Source organism: Vulpes vulpes, chromosome 10 (genome assembly GCF_048418805.1).
Source record: "Vulpes vulpes isolate BD-2025 chromosome 10, VulVul3, whole genome shotgun sequence".
NCBI lineage: Eukaryota > Metazoa > Chordata > Mammalia > Carnivora > Canidae > Vulpes > Vulpes vulpes.
The window spans coordinates 25,195,222-25,218,287 of NC_132789.1; the positions used below are offsets into that span (position 1 = coordinate 25,195,222).

Consider the following 23,066-nt stretch of genomic DNA (forward strand, 5'->3'; position numbering starts at 1 on the left):
GAAGGGGGCGGAGTCGGGGGAAGGGACAAGGTCTCAGGAACAAAGAGGAGGGCGGAGAGGGGCTGTTCTGAAGACTCCGCGAGTAGGACGGTCCCGGGCCACTCACCCCGGCTTTGGGTGCCGTCCCCAACTTTGGTGCAAAGCTGCGTCCTCCTGCCGACGCCCGCCCAACCAGCCAAGGTCCGGGCAGCAGTAGCCCCAAGACGACAGCCCCCTAACCACTCGGCCCGCGCGGGGCGGGGCCTGCCTAGGGGCGTGGCCGTCAACTTGAATCTCCCCAATGGAGCACGAGGGTGGGCGGGACCGTCCCTAGAATTGGCCGGTGTGGCGGCGCGGGGCGGGGCTAGCGGGGCCGCCGGCGCGGCTGGACGGGCGGCGCTTGCAGAGGCTCGGGGACGGTTGCTGAGGGGGACTGGGATCCCGGTCGCGGCGCCTTCCGCCTGAAGGCTCCCAGTCTGTCTGTCGGATCCCGAGCGACCTAAGCTGAGCCTGCGCCCAACGGGTGGGCCGGACGGAGAGGTGGGTGTGCAGGCCTCTGGGAGGCACCGCGACCCCCGACGGGTCCTGGGGGTGGAACCCGGATATCTGGACAGGGGTTCTGGGACTCCCAGCCACGGGGGCTCTAAGCCATGGGATAAGGTTCTAGACCGCGGGAAAGGATACCCTGGACCTTCTGGAGGCTCCACGACCCCCTAGGGGTCGGGGGTCAAGGTGGGGGGCACACACCTTGGAGAAGGTCCCACGTTCCTCTGAGGCCTCTCTCAATCCCCGGGGACCCCAGACTGTATGTGTGACAAGGAGCCCTGGAACTGAAGTGGGGCAGCGGCAGGAGTCTCTAAGGAGAAATACTTCCTATAGTCCCCTGGGCGTCCAGGCTCACGCATTAGGGACTCCTGCCCCTCAGTAGACATGGAGGAGCTCAGAGTGTCCACAGAACCTAAGTCTGGTGATTACGGAGTGACACTCTTGGGGGGCACTACTCCCAGAGTAGACAGATAAGAGGCAAGGACCCCACCAGAGGGAAGATGGGTAGTTACACCCATCCAAGCCTAAGGGGATGGGAAAAGCAAGCAGCCACTTGAATAGGCAGGGTCTGAAGAACTCTGTGTGGATTAGGACCCCCCCGCCCCCATCAGACACCTTCACCGGATGAGGTGACTCGACAAGTGACTGTTCTGGGGAGGGGGAAGGCATGACTGAGGGATGAATCAATGTGGGGTGGGGGTAGCATTTCAGTCAACATACATTAACTAAGCGCCAACTGTGTGTCAGGCCGTCAAATTCCATAAAGACCTGAGGACTACAGAAAGAAGGAAGGAGCTGAGGTTGGGCCAGGATTTAGGGGACCATTTTGATGGGCAGTGATGGGGCAAGAGGGAATATCTTGAGCCCCTAGGGGCACTTTGGAGGGGGGCTTCAGGAGCCAGAGATGGCCACGATTTTTATTAAATCCAGCCCTGCCCTCTGGGTCTTTGGGATCCTTCTTCCCCCTGTGACAAATCCCTGGCCCTCTTCAGTCCTCGCTTTGCCTATCCAGAGGTTGGACAGATCAGGTTCTGAAGGCCATTCTATCTAGGGAGTTCAATTCTAAGTGTGTAAATTGTTAGGAGGAGCTGGGTACCTGGACACCTGGCTTCATGAGGTTTGGACAATTGGCATCAGGGCGAGGGCAGGAAGAGGAGAGAGTAGTGTATATTGAGAACTGCCCTCAAGAAGTGGAAGACAGGATGTTACCTCCGATGGATTAGATCACCTGGAGAAATGAGGGGTAACGACAGCTAGGATTTGGATATAGGTGAAGCCGGCAGCCAGAGACCGAGCTTTTGGTCAGGGAGGGGGCTGGGCAAGTCCTGAGGATAGGTGGGTGGGGCAGGAAACTGGAGTCTGGCGGGCACCCCCTGGTGGTGAGAACAGCCTGGTGGGCCTTCTTAATCCAGGTCTCTGCTCTCCCGGTTTGAGGCTCAAGATAGGCCCAGTTTTGACCACACAGCTGGCATCAGGTTGGCTGGGCTGGAACTAGGGACTTCCACCCTTGGTTTGTTAAATTTTTAATACACCAGCCTAGGGCAGAGGGCAATTCCCAGCCAGGATTTAATCAGGTAGCAAGGATGAGACACCCAACAGATGATCATGTGTTACAGAGGGAAACTGAGGCACAGAGCCCAAGTATCTGTGGTTTCCAGAGGCCCCAGCAGGCCTGATTCATGTCTGTCCTCTGCAGAATTCCCTGAGCTGGTGTCAGGTGCCACGGGCACTGGGGATCTCACCAGGAGGGGACGGACAGAGCTAGGGGCCAGCAAGATGGCTGATGAGGCCTTAGCCGGACTGGATGAGGGAGCCCTGCGAAAGCTGGTAAGTGGCCCAATCATCCCCACTGTGATGACAGGCAAGCCAGGTCAGAGGCAGGGCCTGTCCAGGCTACCTCTCAGCTGACAAGAGGAGGGGTGGGAGGAAGGGGCAGGGGGAGGGCCCATGGGAACAGGACTAAGCCTGTTATGCATGGCTGATGCAGAGGACCCAGTAGCATGTGCCTATCCATGCCAGGTGCTAAGGCCTGGTCCCTCCCAGCCCCCCACTGCCACCACCTGTTTAAACAGTAACTCCTGAGGACTCACCCATGTGCAACTACAGGTGTGGGGAGCCTAGATTTGCTCACCCAAGCAATAGCCTGGGCAGTGCCTGCCCCTGGAAGCTGGCCCAATGATATAGTAAAGCAGTGATAAAAAATGCTGGGGGAAAAGGGGGTGCCTGGGTGGCTCAGACTCTTGGTTTGAGCCCAGGTTGTGATTTCAGGGTCCTGGGATTGAGCCCCATGTCTGGCTCCCCACTCACTGGAAGTCTGCGTGAGGATTCTCTCTCTCTCTCTCTCTCCCTCTGTCGCCCCCCTGCTCCCACACACTCTCTCTCAAATAAATAAATAAATAAATAAATAAATCTTTTTTAAAAATGCCAGGGCACAGCAGAGGTCAGGTTTGGTGCTAGACCATCTCACAGAGGCTGTGACCACAGCAGCAGCTCCAAAAGCCAGGAGGGCATTATGGCTCAGAGAGGTGAAATCACCTCCCCAAGGGCACCCAAAGAGGTTGTGCCAGGATCCAAAAAAAAACCCCAATGAGGGTCATGGGGGACCAAGTCTTGGGTACTTACCCAAAACCAGAAGAGCCCATAAAGAGAAAGGCCTTAGGGGCCTTTATAAGCTCTGTGACTTCTAGTGTGTCATTTTACTTCTCTGAGCCTCAGTTTCTTTACCTGTAAAATGGAAGGGGGAAATCTGTGCAAACATTTATCTAGGTCTTAGAGTTGGCATGGGGATAGGATGAGGCATGGACCCAGATCTTAGGATGGAATAAGGATAGTCTCATTCTCTTCCCAGCATCTTGAGCGCCCTAACGGTAGCCCACCCATCCCCATGCACAGAAGGGCTGTAGGGCAAACACAACGGGGCAGGCCTGTGCCCACTATCAAGGGCAGGGAGCTTCGGAACTGCAGGAGGGGCCAGAGCCCCGCCCCCCACCCCGCCCTTGACCTTTGTGAGGGTGGGCAGTGTGTGTGTGGGGGGGGGTAAAGATTTATCTTACCTAGGAGAAGGCGAGTGATCAACCCACCCCCATACCATTCTTCTGGAGGCAGGGGTCACTGGGCAGTTGGCCAGCGCTGCCACGACCTACCCAAGGGGTCAGCCTGTGTGGCCTCGGACCAGACCCTTAGGCCGGCCCGGAGCCTAGACTCTAGGGTGTCAGCCACCGCCGACGCCGGCTGTGTGCCCGACTGGTTTCCCACAAGTTCCCACCACGTCAGCTCACCCTCTTTGCGGGAAGTCAGCCGGGGATAGTAGAGGCAGAGTTTTCCAGAAAGAAAACCAAGTCTCCGCGCACCCCCATCTGCAGGGGGCCGCTGTGAGGCCCGGGGTTCCCAAGCCGCCACCCCCACCCCCCACCCCCACGTGGAATTTCAGAGAAGCCACAGCGGGAGCAGCCGTCCGCCCCGCCCCGGCCGGCCCCGCCCCTGGGAGAGGACTAAGTAGACGCGGCCCCTCGTGTCGGGACCGCGAAGTCGCCCGCCGTCTACCCCACGGCCGGCGCCCGCCATTGCCTCGCCCGGGCCCCGCGAGGGTCCCCGCCCCAGGGCCGGTCTGGCCCCCGCCGGCCTCGTGGCAACAACCGGGCGTCCCCAGCAGGGCTCCTCCCCGCGGGGCCGGGCCTTATAAGGGAAAGCTGGCGGGCGCCCCAGCCCCAGCCCCGGGCCGATTCGGGACCGGGCAGCCGCTTCCGCCGCCGCTCCCGCACATTCCTGAGGGCCGGGGGGGTGCCCGCGCGGGACGGGGGCACGTGGGGGCGGGCGCGCCGCCTTCCGCCTCGGTCCTGGGTTCGAGTTCGGGCTCCGGCGCGCCCTGGCCGCGTGACCTCGGGAACTGCTTAGGTGCTGGGAACTTCGGTTTCCTCCCCGCGACCAGAGACCTTAAAGCAGGCGGTGGCCGAGGTGCGGGGGGGGGGGGGGGGCTTCCCGTCTGGCTCGCAGCCGGGCTCCCCACCGGGCGCCTAGCTCGGGGCGGCCGGGGAGGCGGGGGGTGGGCGGGCGGCCGGGCGGCGGCTCCGGAACCTGCGGGCGGTCAGCGCCCCCTGGCGAGGCCTCGCTCGGCGGCCGGTCCTCCAGGGTGGCTGCAGGAGCCCGGACTGCGGAGGTCTGGCAGGTCTTCTGCGCTGTGCTGAGGGGGAGACTGAGGCCCAGGGAGAGGCCGGGGCCTGTCACGCCCCGCCCCCCACTCCCCAACAGCGAGGGCAGAAAGGCCCCGAGACCCGGCCCCCCGGGAGGAGGAAGTGCCCTCTTTCCTCCCGGGAGAATTTCACTGGGCAGTTTCGGAAACCGCCCTATCCCCTTCCCCTTCCTTCTGGTAGACAATGGCGCTTTATGCTTCCTTCCCTCCCTCCCACAGACACCTCCACACACAACAGGGGGGCCTGAGAGGGCGGGAACATAGGCCACACAGCAGGGATACTGTGGGCAGACAGTATCCAGGCTCTAAGGGAAGGGTCATGGTGGGGGTTGGCCAGTGGAAAGAGGTTGTCCTTCCCCCAGCCCCACCCCACTCATTTGGTGGGGGGATCGGACAGAAGAGCCTATTTTCCAGAGGGGGACAGTGGTAGCCAAGTTTCCACATCAGGCTATTTTCAGGGACTAAAACCCCATCTCTGCAACGGAGGGCATTGAGAAGGGATACCCAGGAGGCAGCTGGCTGGTCATTGCATCCCTTAGCCTCTTTACCCTCCTGTCCAGGGGGACTGAGCCAGTTGACCCCTCAGACCTACCATCTCCAAGTGCACCACAGAGGACTCTAGGCCTGAGGCCAGGACTGGGGGTAAGAAGGGGAGCCTCATTCTCCCTCCTGCTGCTCTAATAGGTCCCCTTTGGCCATTATAGTTCTCTCTAGTCCAGGCGAGAGGGCTCCTTACACAGTGGTGCCCAGGTCCTTGAGGTACCCACCATGGCAGACAGACCCCAGCACCAGAGCTATCTTCAATTCAAGGGAGACCCTGGAGTCCGAGAGACCTGGGTTCAAATCCTGGCTCAGTGCATTTGGCTGTGAACAAAAGACTTCTGCCCCTCGCGCCAACAGTTTCCTTATCTGTCAAATAGGAGTAATAAAGTATCTAGGGTTTCTGTGAGATGAGGACAAACTGGGGGCTCAGTGCAAGATTTGTCATATAGGTTCTTGATAAATGTCATTGATGCTTCATATTTTGTACTCACTTGCCCTTGCTTTTTTACCCCCTCCTGAGTGGCTGGAAGCAAGGAGGGGGTGACGTTTACTGCATGCATAGCTATGCCAGGGGACCCCAAGTCACTGCCCCCACCCTCACCCACTGCCCTGAGGTAGGAGCCATTGTTCCATTTGGCAGATGAGAAAACCAGGACACAGAGAGGTTAAGGACGTGCTCCTGACTACCCAGCCAGGAGTGGACTGAGGCTGGAGCAAGCTGAGAGTTTGACCTGAGCCTCAAGGGACGCTCCCATAGCTCCTCAGAAATGTGGAGCCTGAAGGAACCATGGAGGGATCTGTCCCCCCAGAGCTCTCTCTACTCTTTTCAGACTAGGACAAGTGACCGAAAGGCAGAGTGGGGCCAGCCCATACACCCTGCTGAAACCTATCCCCACCACCATGTGGTCCCCCATCTGGGAGTAGGAAGGAATGATCGGGGAGGAGGCTTAAAGGAAGGAGGTAGAAGTTTCCTGGACCCTATCCCTGAATGATTTCCCCAAGCCAGGCCTCTCTCTTGAGCCACAGAGACCGTAGGGAGGAGAGGTGCAGGGAAGGCAATAGAATTAGCTGAATCTTGGGATGCGTGGGTGGCTCAGTGGTTGAGCATCTGCCTTTGGTTCAGGCCGTGATCCCTGGGTCCTGGGATCGAGTCCCGCATTGGGCTCCCCATAGGGAGCCTGCATCTCCCTCTGCCTATGTCTCTGCCTCTCCGTGTGTCTCTCATGAATAAATAAAATCTTGAAAAAAAAAAAAAAAAGAATTAGCTGACTCTACCCAGAGAAGGTGTCCTTTCCTGAACCTGGTTAGACCAGCTACCCCCAACTTCCCAGGGATTGAGGAACTAAGAAACCGGTGGGAGCACCTGTTCCCCATTGATGCCCTCTCTGGAGCCCTGGGTAGACCCTAGTACAGTTGTGTTATCTATCTGGGGAACTGATCCTCCTATTCTCGGCCCTGGCCCCTTTGATAGTGGTTAGGACTGGGTCAGTACAGAGGAAAACAGCCCCTAGCCAGGCAAGAAACTAGGACTCCTGGGCAGGTGCCCCTGCCTCAGTTTTCCCATCAGTCCAATGTGGATGAGGCTGCCACCCCCAGCAAGGCTATAGTGCTTTGGGACCAGAACATGGCTTCCTCGCTCACAGGGTGGATTCCAGCTGCCCTAATCACCCTTTTCTACCCGGGGACACTGTTAGGAGCCCATAGGGTGGCCTCCTTCCTCCTGACTCCCAGGCTCTTGGGGGTTTGATGAAGGACTCAGACAGGAGTCAAATCTCAGGAAGCAGTGCCTGGCTTGGCAACTGGCACAGGTGGTCAGTTCCTGGTTGCCCATCCTGTAAACCATAGTGCACAGTGGGCTGTCCAGAAGCTCTGGTTCCTTTAGCCCAGTCTCCCTGAGACCCTTGGGTGGGTGGTAGGGCAGGCTTGTGACAGGCATGTGGCAGAGAGAGTAGAGACAGACCACTCATTGTGGCCCAGGCCAAGCTGTGGGCAGCTGGTGCCCGCCCTCCGCCCCAGCAGCCAAAATGACTTGCTCCTCACCCCCCGCCTGCCCCACAGTTGGAGGTCACAGCGGATCTGGCAGAGAGGCGGCGCATCCGCTCAGCCATCCGGGAGTTGCAGCGGCAGGAGCTACAGCGTGAGGAGGAGGCCCTGGCATCCAAGCGCTTCCGTGCCGAGCGGCAGGACAACAAGGAGAACTGGCTGCAGTGAGTGGCCAGGGGACTGGTCATATAGGTGGGAGGAGTATGTATCAAGGCTCAGCTTTGTTGTACAGGCACAGGTGTGTCTGCTGCCCATCTGGGCGTGCAAATGGCAGTACCGGCAGGATCTGGAATGCACAGGGATGTTTACGGGCCTGGACCACTCCCCAGGCATGGAGTCCCAGACACACCCATGTAGATAGCACAGCTGAGCCTGCGCTCATGTAACATGGGCATGTGTGGGCCAGCATGTAGCCAGAGGGTGTGCACAGCTACCTGCCCCTCTGCCAAAGTTCTGGGTACCTTGTCCTGACCCCTACCCTCAGCCCACATCCTCCAAGATTTGGCTATGGCAGTGGGTGTTATAATCATGATGTCCCTGCAGCTCTCAGCAGCAGGAGGCAGAGCAGCAAGCTGCTCTGGCGCGGCTGGCAGGGCGGTTGGAGTCCATGAATGATGTGGAAGAGCTGACTGCACTGGTGAGGCCCAGGCCACGGCAGGGGCTGGGGCAGAGGCTGGGGCAGGGCAGGTAAAGCCCTGGACTCCACAATCCAGCCCTGTGGACTGCTTCTCATCCACAGCTGCGAGGTGCCGGTGAGTATGAAGAACGCAAGCTGATCCGAGCTGCAATCCGCCGCATAAGGGCCCAGGAGATTGAGGGTATGTGCCCTGCCTGGCCCACCCTGTGCCTTGCTACATGCTACCCACAGCACCTCCCAGCCACTCAGCTGACATTTTCTCCTTCCCTTCCAGCTGCCACGTTGGCTGGGAGGTTGTGCAGCGGGCGTCACAACGGTGGCTCAAGAGAGGAGAGCAAGGGGCAGGCAGCACACAGGCTGGAACAGTGTGAGGTAAGGGATATGAGCAGGATGGGAGGGTAGCCCAGTGTCCTGTGTCCACAGATGCCAGCAGCAAAGAGCACCTGTGTGTCTTTGCTAGACTGGTACTTGACTGGAGGTGGGGGGTGTTTGGGGGACTTCTGGCCAGATGTCCCCCAATCCAGACTTTGCATCTACCCAGGCCTTCCCCTCAAAGCTACTCTGTCTATCCTACTCCTGAGTATGTCTCCCATTACCACCCTGCTGGTCTCCCTACTTCTGTGCCTACCTCTTACCTGCCATGGCCATCCAGCCTCCATTCAATAGCCAATGCAATCTCCCTGAAATGCAAAACTGAGACCCTGGTACCTCCCCAGCTTACACCCATCCTGAAGCTGTCCCTCCCTGTCCAGACAGCCCACAGCCATACTTTGGCTTATCAGGACTTACGTATTGCACCCCAGCTGACTCGTGGAGCACTGTTCACAGAGTTGACTATTCTCCAGGGGCTGTGGATGAGAGATCAAGCCATGTAGATTCCCTAAGTGGCCAGGAGAGGCCGCTGGGTCCCAGTCCCTGAAGGAGTACCCCCACATACACACCCTCTGATTAACCTGGCTAGGATCAGGAGTCAGGGGCCTCTGCTCCAGGGATATATTAAGACCAGGAATCGCCAGCAGGTCTCCTGTCATCCCCAACCCCTGACATAGGATCTGGTCCTCTCTGAACCACCCTTGACTAGACATTGCCAGGAGGTTGGGAAGTGAGAATCAGAGACCGCCCATGGTGTGCCAGTGTTCATGCATAAACAGGTGTGCCCACAGGAAGCTATGCCTAGCTCCTCTGCTTTGCATGCCCTGCCCTGGGCACCTGCCAGCCTCGGGAGCCGTTGCTGCATCCTGTGGGTCACCCACAGGTGCCAGAGCAAGAGAAACGGGAGCAGCACACAGAGGTCCCAGAGCCAACCCCAACCCCTCAGGGCACCAGCCGGGATGTGACCACAGTGACACTCCTGCTGCGGGCCCCACCTGGGGGCACACCCAGCTTACCTGCCTCACCTGTCAGTTCACCCACCACTGCTTCTCCTGAGCCTCCACTAGAGCCTGCTGAGGCCCAGTGTCCTGCTGCTGAGGCTGTGGGCAGCCCCAAGCCACCCTCCAGCCCACCCAGGGCCACCAGTCCTGAGCCCCAGGAACCGCCAGCCACCCCCAGCACTGAGAGGCAGGTGGTCAGCAAGGTGAGTCTGGATAAGGGACAGGGATGCCAGGCAGGTGAACTCCTTGGTTTGGGAGTCAGGCCCTGCCAATGCTCTGTCTCCCCTGCAGCTCCTGTCTGGCCCCACAGAGCCCCCAGCTGTCCAAGGCCCCACCAAAGATCCCTCCAACACAAAGAGAGCAGGTGAGGGTCCTAGGAGGGGTAGCTACAGGCCTCTCCTTCCCTGTCTGGAAAATGGGCTCTAGTGCCTAGATAGCTTCAGCTTCTTCAAGGCTAGGCAGTCCCTGACACTCCTCCCACTGCCCTGAAGTATCCCCACCCCTCCTGCCCCGCCCCCCACCCTTGGGCAGAGGCCTCCCTGCAGCCTTGAAAGGCAACGGGCCTCAGGCACATTCTTTTCCCCAATAAGGGAGCGCACCCATCTCAAGCTGAGGCCATGGGCAGTGCTGGCCAGGGGGGGTGTCCCCCATCCCCATCAACAGGGAAGATCTGGGCACCCTTCCTCCAGCCCAAGCCTAGCCACAGTCCCCAGGAGTGTCCAAGTCATCCTAAGGTCAGTGCAGGAGGAGGAGGAGGAGTCTATAAGAGAGATACAGTTGAGTGGGGAGGCCAAGAGCTAAAGAGGTATAAAACAGGATGGGGAGGCTGGAGTACAGGAAGGGCCTGGAAGGTGTGGATGAGAGGAGGTGTGGACGAGAGAACTGTGAGAGGTGGAACCCCCATATCCACCCTCCTTTATCTTCCCCCACTTGGCCACCACCATTTCTCCAAACTGCCAGACCTGGCCGGACCCCGTCCCTGCCAACGCTCCCTGTCTGTGCTCAGCCCCCGCCAGCCAGCCCAGAACCAAGGTACCTCCTATTCTCACTACTGCAGACTCGCGGCAGCACCTGTCCCACCAAGTCACTGATAACCCTCCTATCCTTTCTAGAGCCCCCAAACCCTGCCAGCGGACCTTCCCCATTCCAGCGGGCTGGCTCTGTACGGGATCGTGTGCGCAAGTTCACATCTGATTCTCCTATGGCTGCTGGGCTCCAGGATGGCCCACCCCGGTTGGCCCTGGGTGCCTCAACCCCCACAAGACTCCTGGGCCCCTCCCACATCAGCACTACTCCTGCCTCTTCCAATGGCTCCTCCTCACGGGCCCCCAGTGATACCTCCTCCCGATTCAGCAAGGAGCCACGGGGAACAGCCAGGCCCCTGGCCCAGCTTCAGAGCTGCCCCCGGGAGGAGGGCCCCAGGGGGCGGGGCTTGGCTGCCAGGTCCCTTGAAAACAGAGCAGGGGGGCCTGGGGCCCTCTCAGAGGAGCCCAGTGCCCTGCTTCCCGTGCCTGCCGGCACTGCTGAGCCAGGGGCCAGTATGAAGACCACATTCACCATCGAGATCAAGGATGGCCGTGGCCAGGCATCCACAAGCCGAGTGCTGCTGCCCACAGGCAACCAGAGGGCAGGTAGGCCTCCCTGCTGTCTCCCCACTGCTGGGGATGAGTGCCTGCAGCCAGCCACCCAGCTCTGTACATAGGACAAGTGCTGTGGATTCAGGGTGCCTCTGAAGAGGATGTGCTGGGAGCAGGGGGCACCATTAACCTTGGCTGGCATTGCCCTCACCGCAGCAGATCTGACAGTAGCCCTTCTCCCCCTCCAGAACTGACGCTGGGGCTACGGGCGCCTCCCACCCTCCTGAGCACCAGCAGTGGGGGCAAGAGCACCATCACCCATATCAGCAGCCCTGCGACCCTGGCCCAGCTGGGTAGCGTCACTCATGTCACCAGCTTCAGCCATGCTTCCCCTGGTAGCCGGAGAGGCTGCAGCATTAAGGTGAGCCCCCTTACTCCCCAGCCAGCCTCACTGTCCATTAATCTTCTGTAGACTGCTTCAGGATGTAGGGCTAGCAGGGCTTCTCTGCTCTGCTCCTCCTCCATTGCACACACAGGGAAACTGAGGCCCAGAGAGAGAAGGTGGTGGTGCCAGTTGGTGGCAGAGCTAAGGGCAGACCCTAGTGGATCAGCCACTAGGTATGTTGGAAGCTTACTCTGTACTGGCTTCAGGCTTCCCACATGCTGATCTCTGGTCCTTACTACAGAATTGGTTGGTTTGTTCTTAATGAATAGATGGGAAGATGGAAGCTCAGAGAGGATGGTGAGGGCTTGCTCCCTCTTCCTGTGGCAACCCCAGTGCTCCTGCTCCTACTCCACAGTGGAACTCAGCCCCAAGAAGCAAAGCTGCTGATCTGTTCATCCAAGATCAGCCTGGCCTCTTAGGAGATTGAGATTAGTGATTACCATCTGCGTCAACATCTCTGGGGAGGTTGGGCAGAAGCATCAATGGGGGGACAGGCAGGGGGTGCCTAGTCAGGTGAGGCAACAGCCTAGCAGGTGCCACGGGAACTGAATACGCTGCACCCTTCCATTATTCATTCCCGAGCCTAGGATCAGCTGGCTGGGAGCTCAGCTGGGGAAGGGATCCCCAGTGGGCTGTCCGGCTGCCCAGGTAATGTCCTCTGGGCTGCACTGGGGACTGAATGGGACTTTGGTTGAGGTGAGATGGCTAGAGCCAGCTTTGGGCCTTCTCTGGGGTGACAGGCAGAGGGTGGGGGCGAGAAAGCACCCTTTCCCCCACAGAGCAGGACCTAAGTGCTCTCTGCCAAGGGGGTGAGGAGATGGTGGCAGAGGTGGCCATGGGGTGTGGGTGGGAGGTGTGACAGTGAGCCCTGCATCTCATACCACCGACTCACCTCAGTTTCCCCATCTAAAATCAAGGGGAAGCAGAAAAGTGCCTAAAATGTGCTCAAAATCTGTGGTTGGATCCAAGGGCCACAGGCAGGCCAGAGGATGTTTATGTCAGGGACGAGGCACTTGTTATAGCAGATTGCTCAAAGTCCCGTCTCTCTGTGCCTCCATTTCTCCCATTTGTTCAAGGCTTTCTAAAACCACATGGCCTAAAGGCAAAGGCGTGCAGGCTCTGGAGTCTGGCAGACTGGATCCTCACAGCTAATGTAAATGGTGGCCCAGGGAGGCCCATTCCACACTCCGTGCCTCGGTTTCCTCATCTGTGGGGCCTGGGGCTGTGGCCTAGGCAGTCCTTCAGAACCGGTGCAGCTTTGCTGTGCTGCCAGTCTGTGATCTCCGCAGGGCCAGGGCCAGGCCTGGCGGTCTGCCTGCTTGGGCAGGCCACCCATCCCCCACAGCCCCCTCCACGGGGAGCCCAGAATAGGTTTCTATTTGGGCCACAGCCCCAGCTGGCAGGTGGCAGGCTGGGAGGCCGGGAGGCCAACAGGGGCGGGGCAGGCCCACTGCCCTTGCCTGCGCCCTCAGGCCAGCTGCAAAGACTCTGACACTGCCAGCCAGAGGCGACTGTCCCTACCACTGTCCCCATCGTCACCCCATCATAGAGCCCCTGCCATCACCATGCCGGGGGTACCGGGGCCTGGGTCTGAGCTGGCTGCAGCCCTTGAGGAACGACTGGGCTTGGCATTGGAGGAGCTGCGGGCAGTGGCTGAGGCAGGCCGGGCGGCAGTGACCCAGGCAGCTGAGGCAGCTGCCTCAGCCATGGAGCCAGTGGCCCGGGCAGCTGAAGAGCTGCGGGTGGAGACGGCAGCACTGAGCCGGCGGCTGGATGCGCTGGGCAGGCAGGTGGAGGTGCTGAGTCTGCGGCTGGGGGTCCCACTTGCGCCTGACCTTGAATCTGAGCTGGAGCCCAGTGAGCTGCTCCTGGCTGCTGCCGACCCCGAGGCCCTCTTCCAGGCGGCTGAGGATGCTGGGACCCCCGTGGCCCACCCGCCTGCCTTCAGCACCCGCCGTCGCTCCTCTGCCGGCCCTGCCCACAGCAGCAGTCTCGTAAGTCCCTACGGGCTGGGGAGAGCGGGTGGTTTTGAGCAGATTCTGCCTCTGCTGAGGGGCCTTAGGTGTGCCACTACCTTCTCTGGGTCTCAGTTTACCTATCAGCAGAGGGACTGGGATGCTGGTGCTCCAACACTCAGGCGAAAGGGTGCCAGGCTCCTGGCCCTGAGGCATGCGTGGTTACTGCCCTAGCAGCCCCTGGCCAGGGCCCAGCCCCCCACCCCCACCGCTACTCTGCCTCAGCTGGGCTGAGTCGCCCTAAAGCAGCTGCCACTTCAGCTCTCCTTACCCTCACAGCAGATAGAGAGGCCCTGCCAAGAGGGGAGGGGCTGTGATAATTGGGCTGGGGGCTCGTCCACAAGTTGTTGGAAGATGGCCTGGTGGGGAAGGGTGCTAGGTTGGGGCTGAAGGCCCCTTAGAGGGAGCAGGGAATAGGGGCAGGCTTTGGAGAGGACTTGGCTCTGGGCAATCCCAGTCAGACACCTGGTCAGGAGCCCAAGGGCCCTGGTCCAGCCCCTTTGGTGTGTGTGTGTGTGTGTGTGTGTGTGTGTGTGTGTGTGTGGCATGTGCTGCCTGGACATTGGCCCAGGAGGATCCAGGCCTTGGGAACTGCCAGGATGGAGCACAGCCTGCTTGGGAGGGGGCTGGGAATGAAGCAGCAGAAAGAACTCAGGTTCAAGAGTTAAGCTACCTTCAGCTCAGACCGCAAGCTACATCACACTTATAGAATGACTGTGGGCAAGTTATACAGCTACCCTGAGCCTCAGTTTTCCTTTATGTTCCATGAGGACAGCAAAATCCCAAGCATTTATTCAGTGCTTACTACCAAATTCAAATGACCAGTATTGGCACCACTAATTGTATTAGCACAATTCCAGGTAGATAGGAAGCCCTACAGCAAGGCTGTCAGTACCTCTTCCCTGAATCTGACAACAATATGACCATCCTTGCACGGGCAGTCTAACCGGGTAGTGGTTATTTCCAGGCTGTACCCGCAGACCCAGGGCCCAGTTCCCTGTCTGCTTGGGGCATGCTTGGTTTCATCTATACCCCTTCTTAAAGCCCATGCCCTCTCCCTATCCTGCAGATGGAGCCAGAGCCAGCAGGGCCCCCCTCTGCGGCAGTGGAAGTGGCTAATGGCGCCGAGCAAACCCGAGTGGACAAAGCACCAGAGAGGCGGAGCCCCCTAAGCACTGAGGAGCTGATGGCCATTGAGGATGAAAGCATCCTGGACAAGATGGTATGGCCAGATCTGGTGGACTAGGGGTGGCCAGGGGGCAGGGACAGGTGGGTAATGACAGGGGTTCTATCTGCAGCTGGATCAGACTACAGACTTTGAGGAACGGAAGCTAATCCGGGCTGCACTACGTGAGCTCCGACAAAAGAAGAGAGGTAGAGAGCCACTTGCCCCACTCCAGATCCAGCTGCCCCATTTCCCATCTGTTCCCCTTACTCTGGGGTCCACTCATGGGCACTCCAGTTCAGTAACTGCCCTACCCAGCTTCTTTTCTAGTCCCAGATGGATCTGGCTTCTCTCTTCCCTGGCCCCTTCTTTCCCCCTGGCCACCCTAGTTATACCATCCCCAACCAGCTTTTCATCTCCTTCCCAGACCTAGTTACTCCCGCTCCTACCTACTCCTCCTTGGATCCCATTGCTTCCCTACATACTGCCAACTACTCCTTCCCTGAATCCAATACTCCTTCCCCCAGCTGCTTTTCTCTCCTTGAGATCCACTGATGATAACCACTGCCTCTGCCCCCTGCTCCCAACCAGCTTCCCCTTCTGTGAGCACAGCTACTTCTTGGACCCAGCTATTCTTTCCCTCAGATTCTAGATTCATTTGCTGCTTCAGATACTCTCTGAATCTGACTGCTCCCTCCAAGCACCACTGAGGATCACCTAGCCCCTGTGCCCACCCACCTACTTCCTTAGGCCTCATTGCCAGCTTCTCTCCCAGCTACTCTTTCCCTGGATTAAATTACTTCTCACATACCTCCAATTCCTCCCTTCTTGGATCTAGATATTTCCTCCTCTAGCTGCTCTTCTCCCACCTAAGACCCATTTAAAGGCCCACGCAGCAACTAGTCTCACTCAGCTTCTCCTTCCCTGAACTCTGCTACTTCCTCCCTAGATCTGCCTATTCCCTCTTTAATAAGCTCCTCATTCCCATAGAAACTCCCTTCTTGGATTCAAATGCTCCCCCCTTTGAGTTCAGCTATTCCATATTCCCTTGTCCATTTCCCTGAGTCCATTGCCACACACCATACCCCACCACCTCTTTCAAGTGACAGCTACCCACTCCCCCTCAGCTACTTCTAAAGAGGGCCCTTGTCCCCTGTGTCTTCAGTATTTCTAACAAGTTGCCCTCCACCCCATCTTGTGTGCCCTGTGTGCCCGTGCATATGTGCTGTGTGGGTGATGGGTGGCCCTTCTGGGCATGCATGGGGCATCCCCCCGCCCAGACCAGCGGGACAAGGAACGGGAACGGCGGCTGCAAGAGGCACGGGCCCGGCCAGGGGAGGGCCGTGGCAACACAGCCACAGAGACCACCACGCAGCACAGCCAGCGGGCAGCCGATGGCTCAGCTGTCAGCACTGTCACCAAGACTGAGCGGCTCGTCCACTCTAGTAAGTGACCAAGCAGGGCTCAAGGGCTCCAGGTGGGAATATATTCACCCCACCAGCCCCATGACTCACATTCTTCCTCTCACCCCCTGGCCCTTCCAGATGATGGCACGAGGACGGCCCGCACCACCACAGTGGAGTCAAGTTTTGTGAGGCGCTCGGAGAGTAAGGCTGCCTGGTGTCGCGCTGTGCCTGCCTGACTACCTCCTCAGACTCTTCCTCAAGCTCTCTCTCCGTACCTTCATCTGTGTGTCTCTCTGTCCAGCAGTCACTTTCTCTTATCTGCCTGTGGCTACCACCTTTTGCCCTAAACCCCCGCACCCTATCTCCTGATGTCCAGCCTAAGCCTTCACCCTGCTCCACTTCCCCTTTCTTGTAGATGGTGGCGGCAGCACCATGGTGCAAACCAAGACCTTTTCCTCGTCGTCATCCAAGAAGATGGGCAGGTGAGCACAAGTACCCATCCCCAGACCACAGAGGAGTCAGTGGCACATGGGACCCCACTGCACACCCATTCTACAGAAGGGTAGACCAGGGTGCTGGGAAGGTGACAAGCATACAGGCAGGGAGAGTCAGAGTAGGAGTCAGACCTCTCCTGCTCCTCTTGCGATCTCACCTAATCCTCAGCCACACCACTGGGGAGGCCAGAGAGTTGCTCAGGATCTCACAGCATGAGTGGCAGCGATAGCATTGAGCCCTTAGAGAGGCCTGCCTGCCACTGAGCTGCCTGGTGGCACTGCCACTTCCCAGTATCTGCAGACCATGTCCCCTGTCACAGAACACTTTTGCACCTTATTCTTATGATAGAGGGAGGACCTCTATCATACAGAGTGTATCAGGGCTGTTGGATCAGAATTGAGGCTGGGAACCAGAGGAGTCCAAGACCTCTGCATCAGAAAGACCTGTGTTCAAGTTCTTGCATTGCCCTCCCATGCCCTCTGAAATCTGAGGCCTGATTTCCTCAGAGGGGCCTGTTTCCTCATATTTAGTGGAAACGATAAGGGTCCCTCCTTTCCCTTGTGAGGTTTAAAATGGCACATAGGAAAGGCTCAATAGACATGAGCTGTTATTATTGCCATCATTATGATCATGCTGGTGGGCATTATTAGTTGATAGCACCCAGAATCTGAACTCACCTGTAACTCGATCATAGAGTGAGGCTTCTCAGAGAACTCCCCAAGGGCCAAATTCGTAGAAAAGAGTGGCTCCCACCTTCTTGTCCTTTGAGCCTCAGTCTACTCTATAAAATGGGTATGATATGGACACCTCCCCTGCTGGAGAGCATTGCGGGTCATGGATATACCACAGGGTGTATGCGGGGTCTGGGGCACAAGACCCCTCCCTTGGCGAGTGGGGGTCGAGGCTCAAGAGCAGCCAGACAGTCGCCTTCCGACCCCTCAGTATCTTTGACCGCGAGGATGAGGCCAGCCCACGGCCCGGCAGCCTGGCGGCACTCGAGAAACGCCAGGCAGAGAAGAAGAAAGAGCTGATGAAGGCGCAGAGCCTGCCCAAGACCTCAGCCTCACAGGCGCGCAAAGCCATGATTGAGAAGCTGGAGAAGGAAGGCGCCGCGGGGTGAGTGGCAAGGGGGCGGGGTGGGGCGGGGCCTAGTCACCCCGCGGGGCGGGGCCAGAAGCGGGAAGCTGAGGTGGGAGCTGTGCTGGCGGAGGCCTGAAGGACCGGGAAGGCGGAGTCTGGGGCCGGCTGGTGGGGGGCCGGCGGAGGCAGCGCCCCCTGCGGTCGTGTGACGCGGCCCCGACGCGCCCCTACAGCAGCCCTGGGGGGCCGCGAGCAGCGGTGCAGCGCTCCACCAGCTTCGGAGTCCCCAACGCTAACAGCATCAAGCAGATGTTGCTGGACTGGTGCCGAGCCAAGACACGCGGCTATGAGGTGAGTGCTGAGAGGCCAAGCAGCCTGGCTTCTTTCTCCTCCTCCCAACCCCTGCCCGCAGCTCTGCACCTCCCTCTTGGCGGAGCTCCTCACCCCCTGTGCTCTTCGCAGCCCCTGTGCCTGGCAGCAAGGATGGAAGCCCGCTTTGAGGATGAGGAAAGGCTCAAATAGGACACACAACATGCCCTAGATTCCAGAATAAATGATTAAGTGGCAGGGTCTAATGAGGGCCCAGTTCAGAGCCAGACCTCACCCTTGAAGTTCCCTCTCATTGCTTTTGGGAGGAGGAGTGGGGGCTGGGTAAATTTCTATAAGTAAGGGAAGCAGTGAAGGAGGCATGACCATGGTCGTAGCTGGGTGGAGCTGGTCCTCCTGGTTGCTCTGTGCCTATAAGTAGCAGATATGGAGCTGACAAACTGAATTGAAGGACGTTCATGTTACCACTGCCCAACTGCTGTGCAGCCTTGGACAAGCTACAGGGCCTCTCTGACCCCAGTTGCCCAATTCTTGGAATGTCAAATGCTGGGGGCATAGCAGTTATGGGGAAGCTGACCAGTCCTTCTACCACCTCTACATAGCATGTGGACATCCAGAACTTCTCCTCAAGTTGGAGTGATGGGATGGCCTTCTGTGCCCTGGTGCATAACTTCTTCCCTGAGGCCTTCGACTATGGGCAGCTCAGCCCGCAGAACCGGCGTCAGAACTTCGAGGTGGCCTTCTCATCTGCTGAGTAAGTGTGGGCCCCAGCCCAGCTGGTATCAGCTGGGCATCTGGGGCTGTGCGTCTGGGCCAGGCTCAGCTGCCCCAAGGCCCCTGGAACTGGCCAGCTGCATTGTCAGACAGCGGCTGATACCCCCTTCCCAAGAAAACCCCTGTCCTCTCCACCCTGCCCACCCGCTGCTGAGCGTGCCAGGTGCCCGCCGGACCGAAGGAGCCGCCCGCCTACCAGCCCGGGCCAAGGCCCACCAGGTGGCCCTGTCCATATCCTCCATCCTCCCTCTGCCCCCTCCTCCTTCCTCTCTCTCTCTCTCTCTCTCTCTTTCTCTCTGCCTTTCTCTGTCCTGCTCTCCTCCCTATCATCAGAGCTTCCTGCTCCCACGGGATCCCGGCTGGAGATTCCAAAAGGAGGCTCCTGGCCCGGGCACCGTGCCCGCCCAGCCTATATAGGTGTTGCCAGAGGCTTATATAGGACATCAGCAAGCCCTCCACTTTGGAATCGTTACCCTGTCTGCTCACCTCACCCTCAGCACCCTCCATCTGTCTTTCCTTTTCTCCTTTTCTCTTTCTGGTCCCCCCAGATTTCTTCCTCCTCCCCCTCCCCCACCTCCTCTCACGCCTCCCTCACCCCCCCTCCCTGGGGCACAGCCCTCCTCTCCAACCTCAGTGCCAACGCCATTGCCCCCACCCCGTTCCCGCTTGCCCCAAGAGTTCTCTGCACCTGTGACTGGTCTGGCCCCCCACCCCTGTCTGCATCGCACACCATTAGTGACGGGTAGTGAGCGGCACGTCCACGATGGGGAAGGGGCATGCGGGGAGGGCCGGCAGATTGCAGCACTGAGAATGTAACTGAACTCTTGTCTCTGTGTGTGTGTGTATGTGTGTGTCTCTCTGTTCTCCTCCCCTTTCTCTTCTCTGCCTCTTCCCCCTCTTCCCATCCTGGGCCCTGCTTCCCTGCCCCTTCCCGGCCCCCTACCCTCCCCAGGACCCATGCGGACTGCCCGCAGCTCCTGGACACAGAGGACATGGTGCGGCTTCGAGAGCCTGACTGGAAGTGCGTGTACACGTACATCCAGGAATTCTACCGCTGTCTGGTCCAGAAGGGGCTGGTAAAAACCAAAAAGTCCTAACCCCTGCTCAGGGGCCCCACGGTGAGAAACGCCGCCTCGCCCACCTGCGCTGTATGCTGGAATCTGACCAGAGGGGCACGGGCACAGAGAGAGACCTGGGAGGGGGTGGGGGGTGCAATGGGACCCTGAGAAGAACCAGAAGGAGCCAGATGTGGCTCCACCTCTGGTAGTTCAGGGCCTAGCAAGCAAGACCATTATTCTAAAGGGTCCTGCTCATGTGATGACCCTACATGAGCAGGCCTGAGATGGAGCAAGCCCAGGAAGGAACCCCAGAGGAGGCATCTGACACGGCCTGCAGGTCCAGGACAGCTATCTGAAAAAAGTGCAAACCTAGCTGGGATTTGAACAAGTTCAGGCTAGAGGAGGGAAAAGGAGTCCCAGGTGGACGGATGAGCCTATGCCCACGGCTACAAGCGAGAGAGATGGAGAGCATGGCACAGCCAGCAAGGGAAAGAAGTTTAGTCTGGGTATGAAGGGAAGAAAGGGGCCACAGGAGTTTGAACTTTCTCCTGAGGACAAGAGTCCTAAAAGATTTCCAAACAGAGAAGGAATATGTGTTGTCTGGTTAGCATTCTAGAACAAGGATTGGATGAGGGATGAGGAGGGAAGGAATGGGCTAGATAGCTGGAGCAGCTTAATAAGAAGTAGGACAGGCTTCCTGATGTATCCAGTTGAGGAGAAAGAAGGAGGCTCAAGGAAGTCTGCTAGGCCTCCGGTTTGGGCACTGGGGAATTGGTGGTATCACACTCATTGGAGAGCTCAAGAGCAGGGCCAGTTTAACAGGAAGATGTTTCTGGATCTTTAAACCAGCTCTGGCATTTTTCTCTCTAGTCACCTCACCTCAGGGTCACAGTAGAGAATTCAGGTCCTGAGCTAACTGTCCATTCCAGACAATGCTGCTCAGAGAAGGAGAAAGGTGGCTCAGCGTCCTGGAGGTTTTAGGTCAGAGACAGGGCCAGAAACTAGAATTCCAGGCTCCCCACATAGTGGCTCTGTTCCTTACCACATCACTTTTCCCACCCATTGTGTAGAGAGAAGAAAAGACAAGAGAGCTCAGAGGGTATAAAGGGATTGCCTAAAGTAATGTGAATCAGGGACAGAGCTAGTGGTGCACTCGGATGCCCCTTGGGGCTTGGAACCACATGGTGGGCAGCCCACATGTGTACACATATATCCAGAGAAGCCATACAGGTGAGGGGAGGATGGGCTTGGTTCTGTCTCCAGGTCATATATGGACTTAGGAGCTGCTGCCCAGCAGGCTGGCCTGGAGGGAGAGGGGCCCTGATCCAGTTGGAAAGTGTGACTCAGCCGTGCTGTTGCTCGAATTGCCCTGTGTTTGGCCTGTCACTGGGGCAGCTGGAGCCCTGAGCTGTGAGCCCCAGTGTAAACAATGGCTTTATAAGGTCTCCAGGGAAGACACCAGAGATGGGAGGGAGTTCCACGTTGGGGAGCCCAGGATCCCTGGGGAGATAGCCACAACTTGAAGAAGCTGCAGAGAGAGGCTGCCTTTTTCACCATAGTATAGCTGGGGAAATGAATCCAGAGATGACCTCAGGGACACATAGCACATCAGCAACAGAGTCAGAAACTCCCTCATTCATCCTGAGTGCTCCCAAGTCTCAAATGAGGCAGAGAATTTGTTGTTTTAAAGATGGAGAAACTAAGTCACAGAACAGGGGAGAGCTTTATCTAGTACATACAGCTGATCACGGGTTTAGCCTGGGCTGAAACAGAGATCTCCTGCCTCCCAAGCTTCTTCCATGAAGGAGTCCAGGTGAGCTGGGAGTAGGCTCCAACCCTACCATTGTCCCAGGTTTGACCTTGAAGGCACAAGATGGGAGGAAGTAGTCATGGGTCCCTTGGTGTGTTGGTGTGTTGGCAATAGGAGCAATTCATGCCCTTACACCTTCCCTGCCAAAGGAATTCAGTTAACATGGACTGATGGGAGGAAGCAAGGCAGAAGAGGTCTTGCTTTGGGACAGGAGGGGGAAATGGAGCCAAGGAGCAAACTTCAGCTTTAGAGCTCTGGGACTATCAATTGCTTAGTAGGCCGCAGCCCATTCACCCCAGAGTGGGGAGATGGCCCCTACAGTAGGGAAGATGGGGCTCTAGGTGGGTATCAACACCCGGGGCTAGGGTGCTTGAGTCACAGGAGGCCCAACCCTGCACCTGCTAGGCTATGGGGCTTGAAACATGATTCCTGCTCTGTGACTCAGTTTCCCTCTCTGTAAAGTACATCTAGCACTCTGGAGGACAGAAGGGCAGCCCCATCCTTGAGCATGTTGTAGATGGGCCTGTCTGTATTGGTTGAGACCCTCATCTGCCTCCCCTGCTCTACCCAAAGCAGGTGGTAAGGGTTAAAGAACTACCCCCCCACACACACACACTCTCTCTGTCCTCCATCTCAAGTAGCAGGATTGTCCCCTGGGCCTCTCTGCAGGAGGTACCAGGCAAGGCATCTGGGAGATAATCCAGGGCACAGAGGTTCACTGGGGCAGGTCCTGGCTGCAGAGCAAGATTTCCCATTGGTAAGGCCCCTCTGGATCCAATGGCCCAACCCAGAAGCTCCTGCCAGCAGGAGTCTGCAATGAGGGTGTGCAGGAGGTGGTCCTCCAAAGAGAACATGGGTGGGGTCTGGGGTCTGGACCTTGTCCAGAGTGGAATGGGGGGCATGGCTCTCCTCTCCCATCTTGACCTCCACTTGCCTGGACTGGCTCCCCATAGTGACGTTTCTAGGCTTGGGTGAGTGGAGCCTGGGGTTTCCTGTCTTTCCGGAAGGCTTTTACCCCATCAGTCAATCAAGAATCTGGAGTTTATGGAAGATCAGCAGGCTGCCAGCAGTGAAAAGACTTCCGGGGAGAGGGTAGCTGCAGGAGGCAGGAGGAGGGCTCGGTGCTGACAACCACCTTGGTACCCCCTTCCTGCAGGATGCTGGTGGACTGCGTGCCCCTGGTGGAGGTGGAGGACATGATGATCATGGGCAAGAAGCCCGACCCCAAGTGCGTCTTCACCTATGTGCAGTCGCTCTACAACCACCTGCGGCGCCACGAGCTGCGCCTGCGCGGGAAGAATGTGTAGCCTCCCTGCGCGCACGGCCCGCCTGCGGCAAGCTGCACCCACCATCCAGGCACCATCCCCTCCCTGTGCGCCTGCCCACTGCTGCCCTGTCTGTCGCGACACCCTCCCCTGCATACACACGCTGCGTTTTGATAAATTATTGGTTTTCAACGATCCTGACTCCTCTCTACCTCTCTGGGGGGTGTCGAATGGGGGGGGCAGCTTGGCAAGGTGTGCAAAAATACCCACTCCAGCGGCTAAGCACTTGGGGATGCTGGTCTCTCGGGCATATGGGGGGGGGGGGGCTCCTGTTTCCCA

General features: G+C 58.3%; 1 protein-coding gene across 14 annotated transcripts; it reads left to right on the forward strand.

Moving 5' to 3' along the window:
- The first annotated feature begins 329 nt into the window (after positions 1-329).
- SMTN (smoothelin) lies at positions 330-22,922 on the forward strand. Of its 14 annotated transcripts, XM_072723185.1 has the most exons (22): positions 336-519; positions 2,222-2,352; positions 7,316-7,464; positions 7,844-7,937; positions 8,040-8,118; positions 8,212-8,309; positions 9,193-9,513; positions 9,602-9,674; positions 10,271-10,342; positions 10,423-10,941; positions 11,136-11,308; positions 13,234-13,326; positions 14,417-14,569; positions 14,646-14,721; positions 15,793-15,957; positions 16,057-16,119; positions 16,334-16,400; positions 17,356-17,529; positions 17,727-17,844; positions 18,423-18,574; positions 19,547-19,712; positions 22,619-22,922. In XM_072723185.1, the coding sequence occupies exons 2-21, from the start codon at positions 2,302-2,304 to the stop codon at positions 19,689-19,691; spliced, it is 2,835 nt and encodes a 944-aa protein (XP_072579286.1). In that variant the 5' UTR covers positions 336-519; positions 2,222-2,301; the 3' UTR covers positions 19,692-19,712; positions 22,619-22,922. The 14 variants fall into 14 exon arrangements, with proteins under 14 accessions (XP_025841721.1, XP_025841720.1, XP_072579281.1 ...); XM_025985936.2 differs by lacking the exon at positions 13,234-13,326 and having other exon boundaries at positions 330-519; XM_072723178.1 differs by lacking the exon at positions 13,234-13,326 and having other exon boundaries at positions 340-519; positions 9,367-9,513.
- Positions 22,923-23,066: the final 144 nt, after the last annotated feature.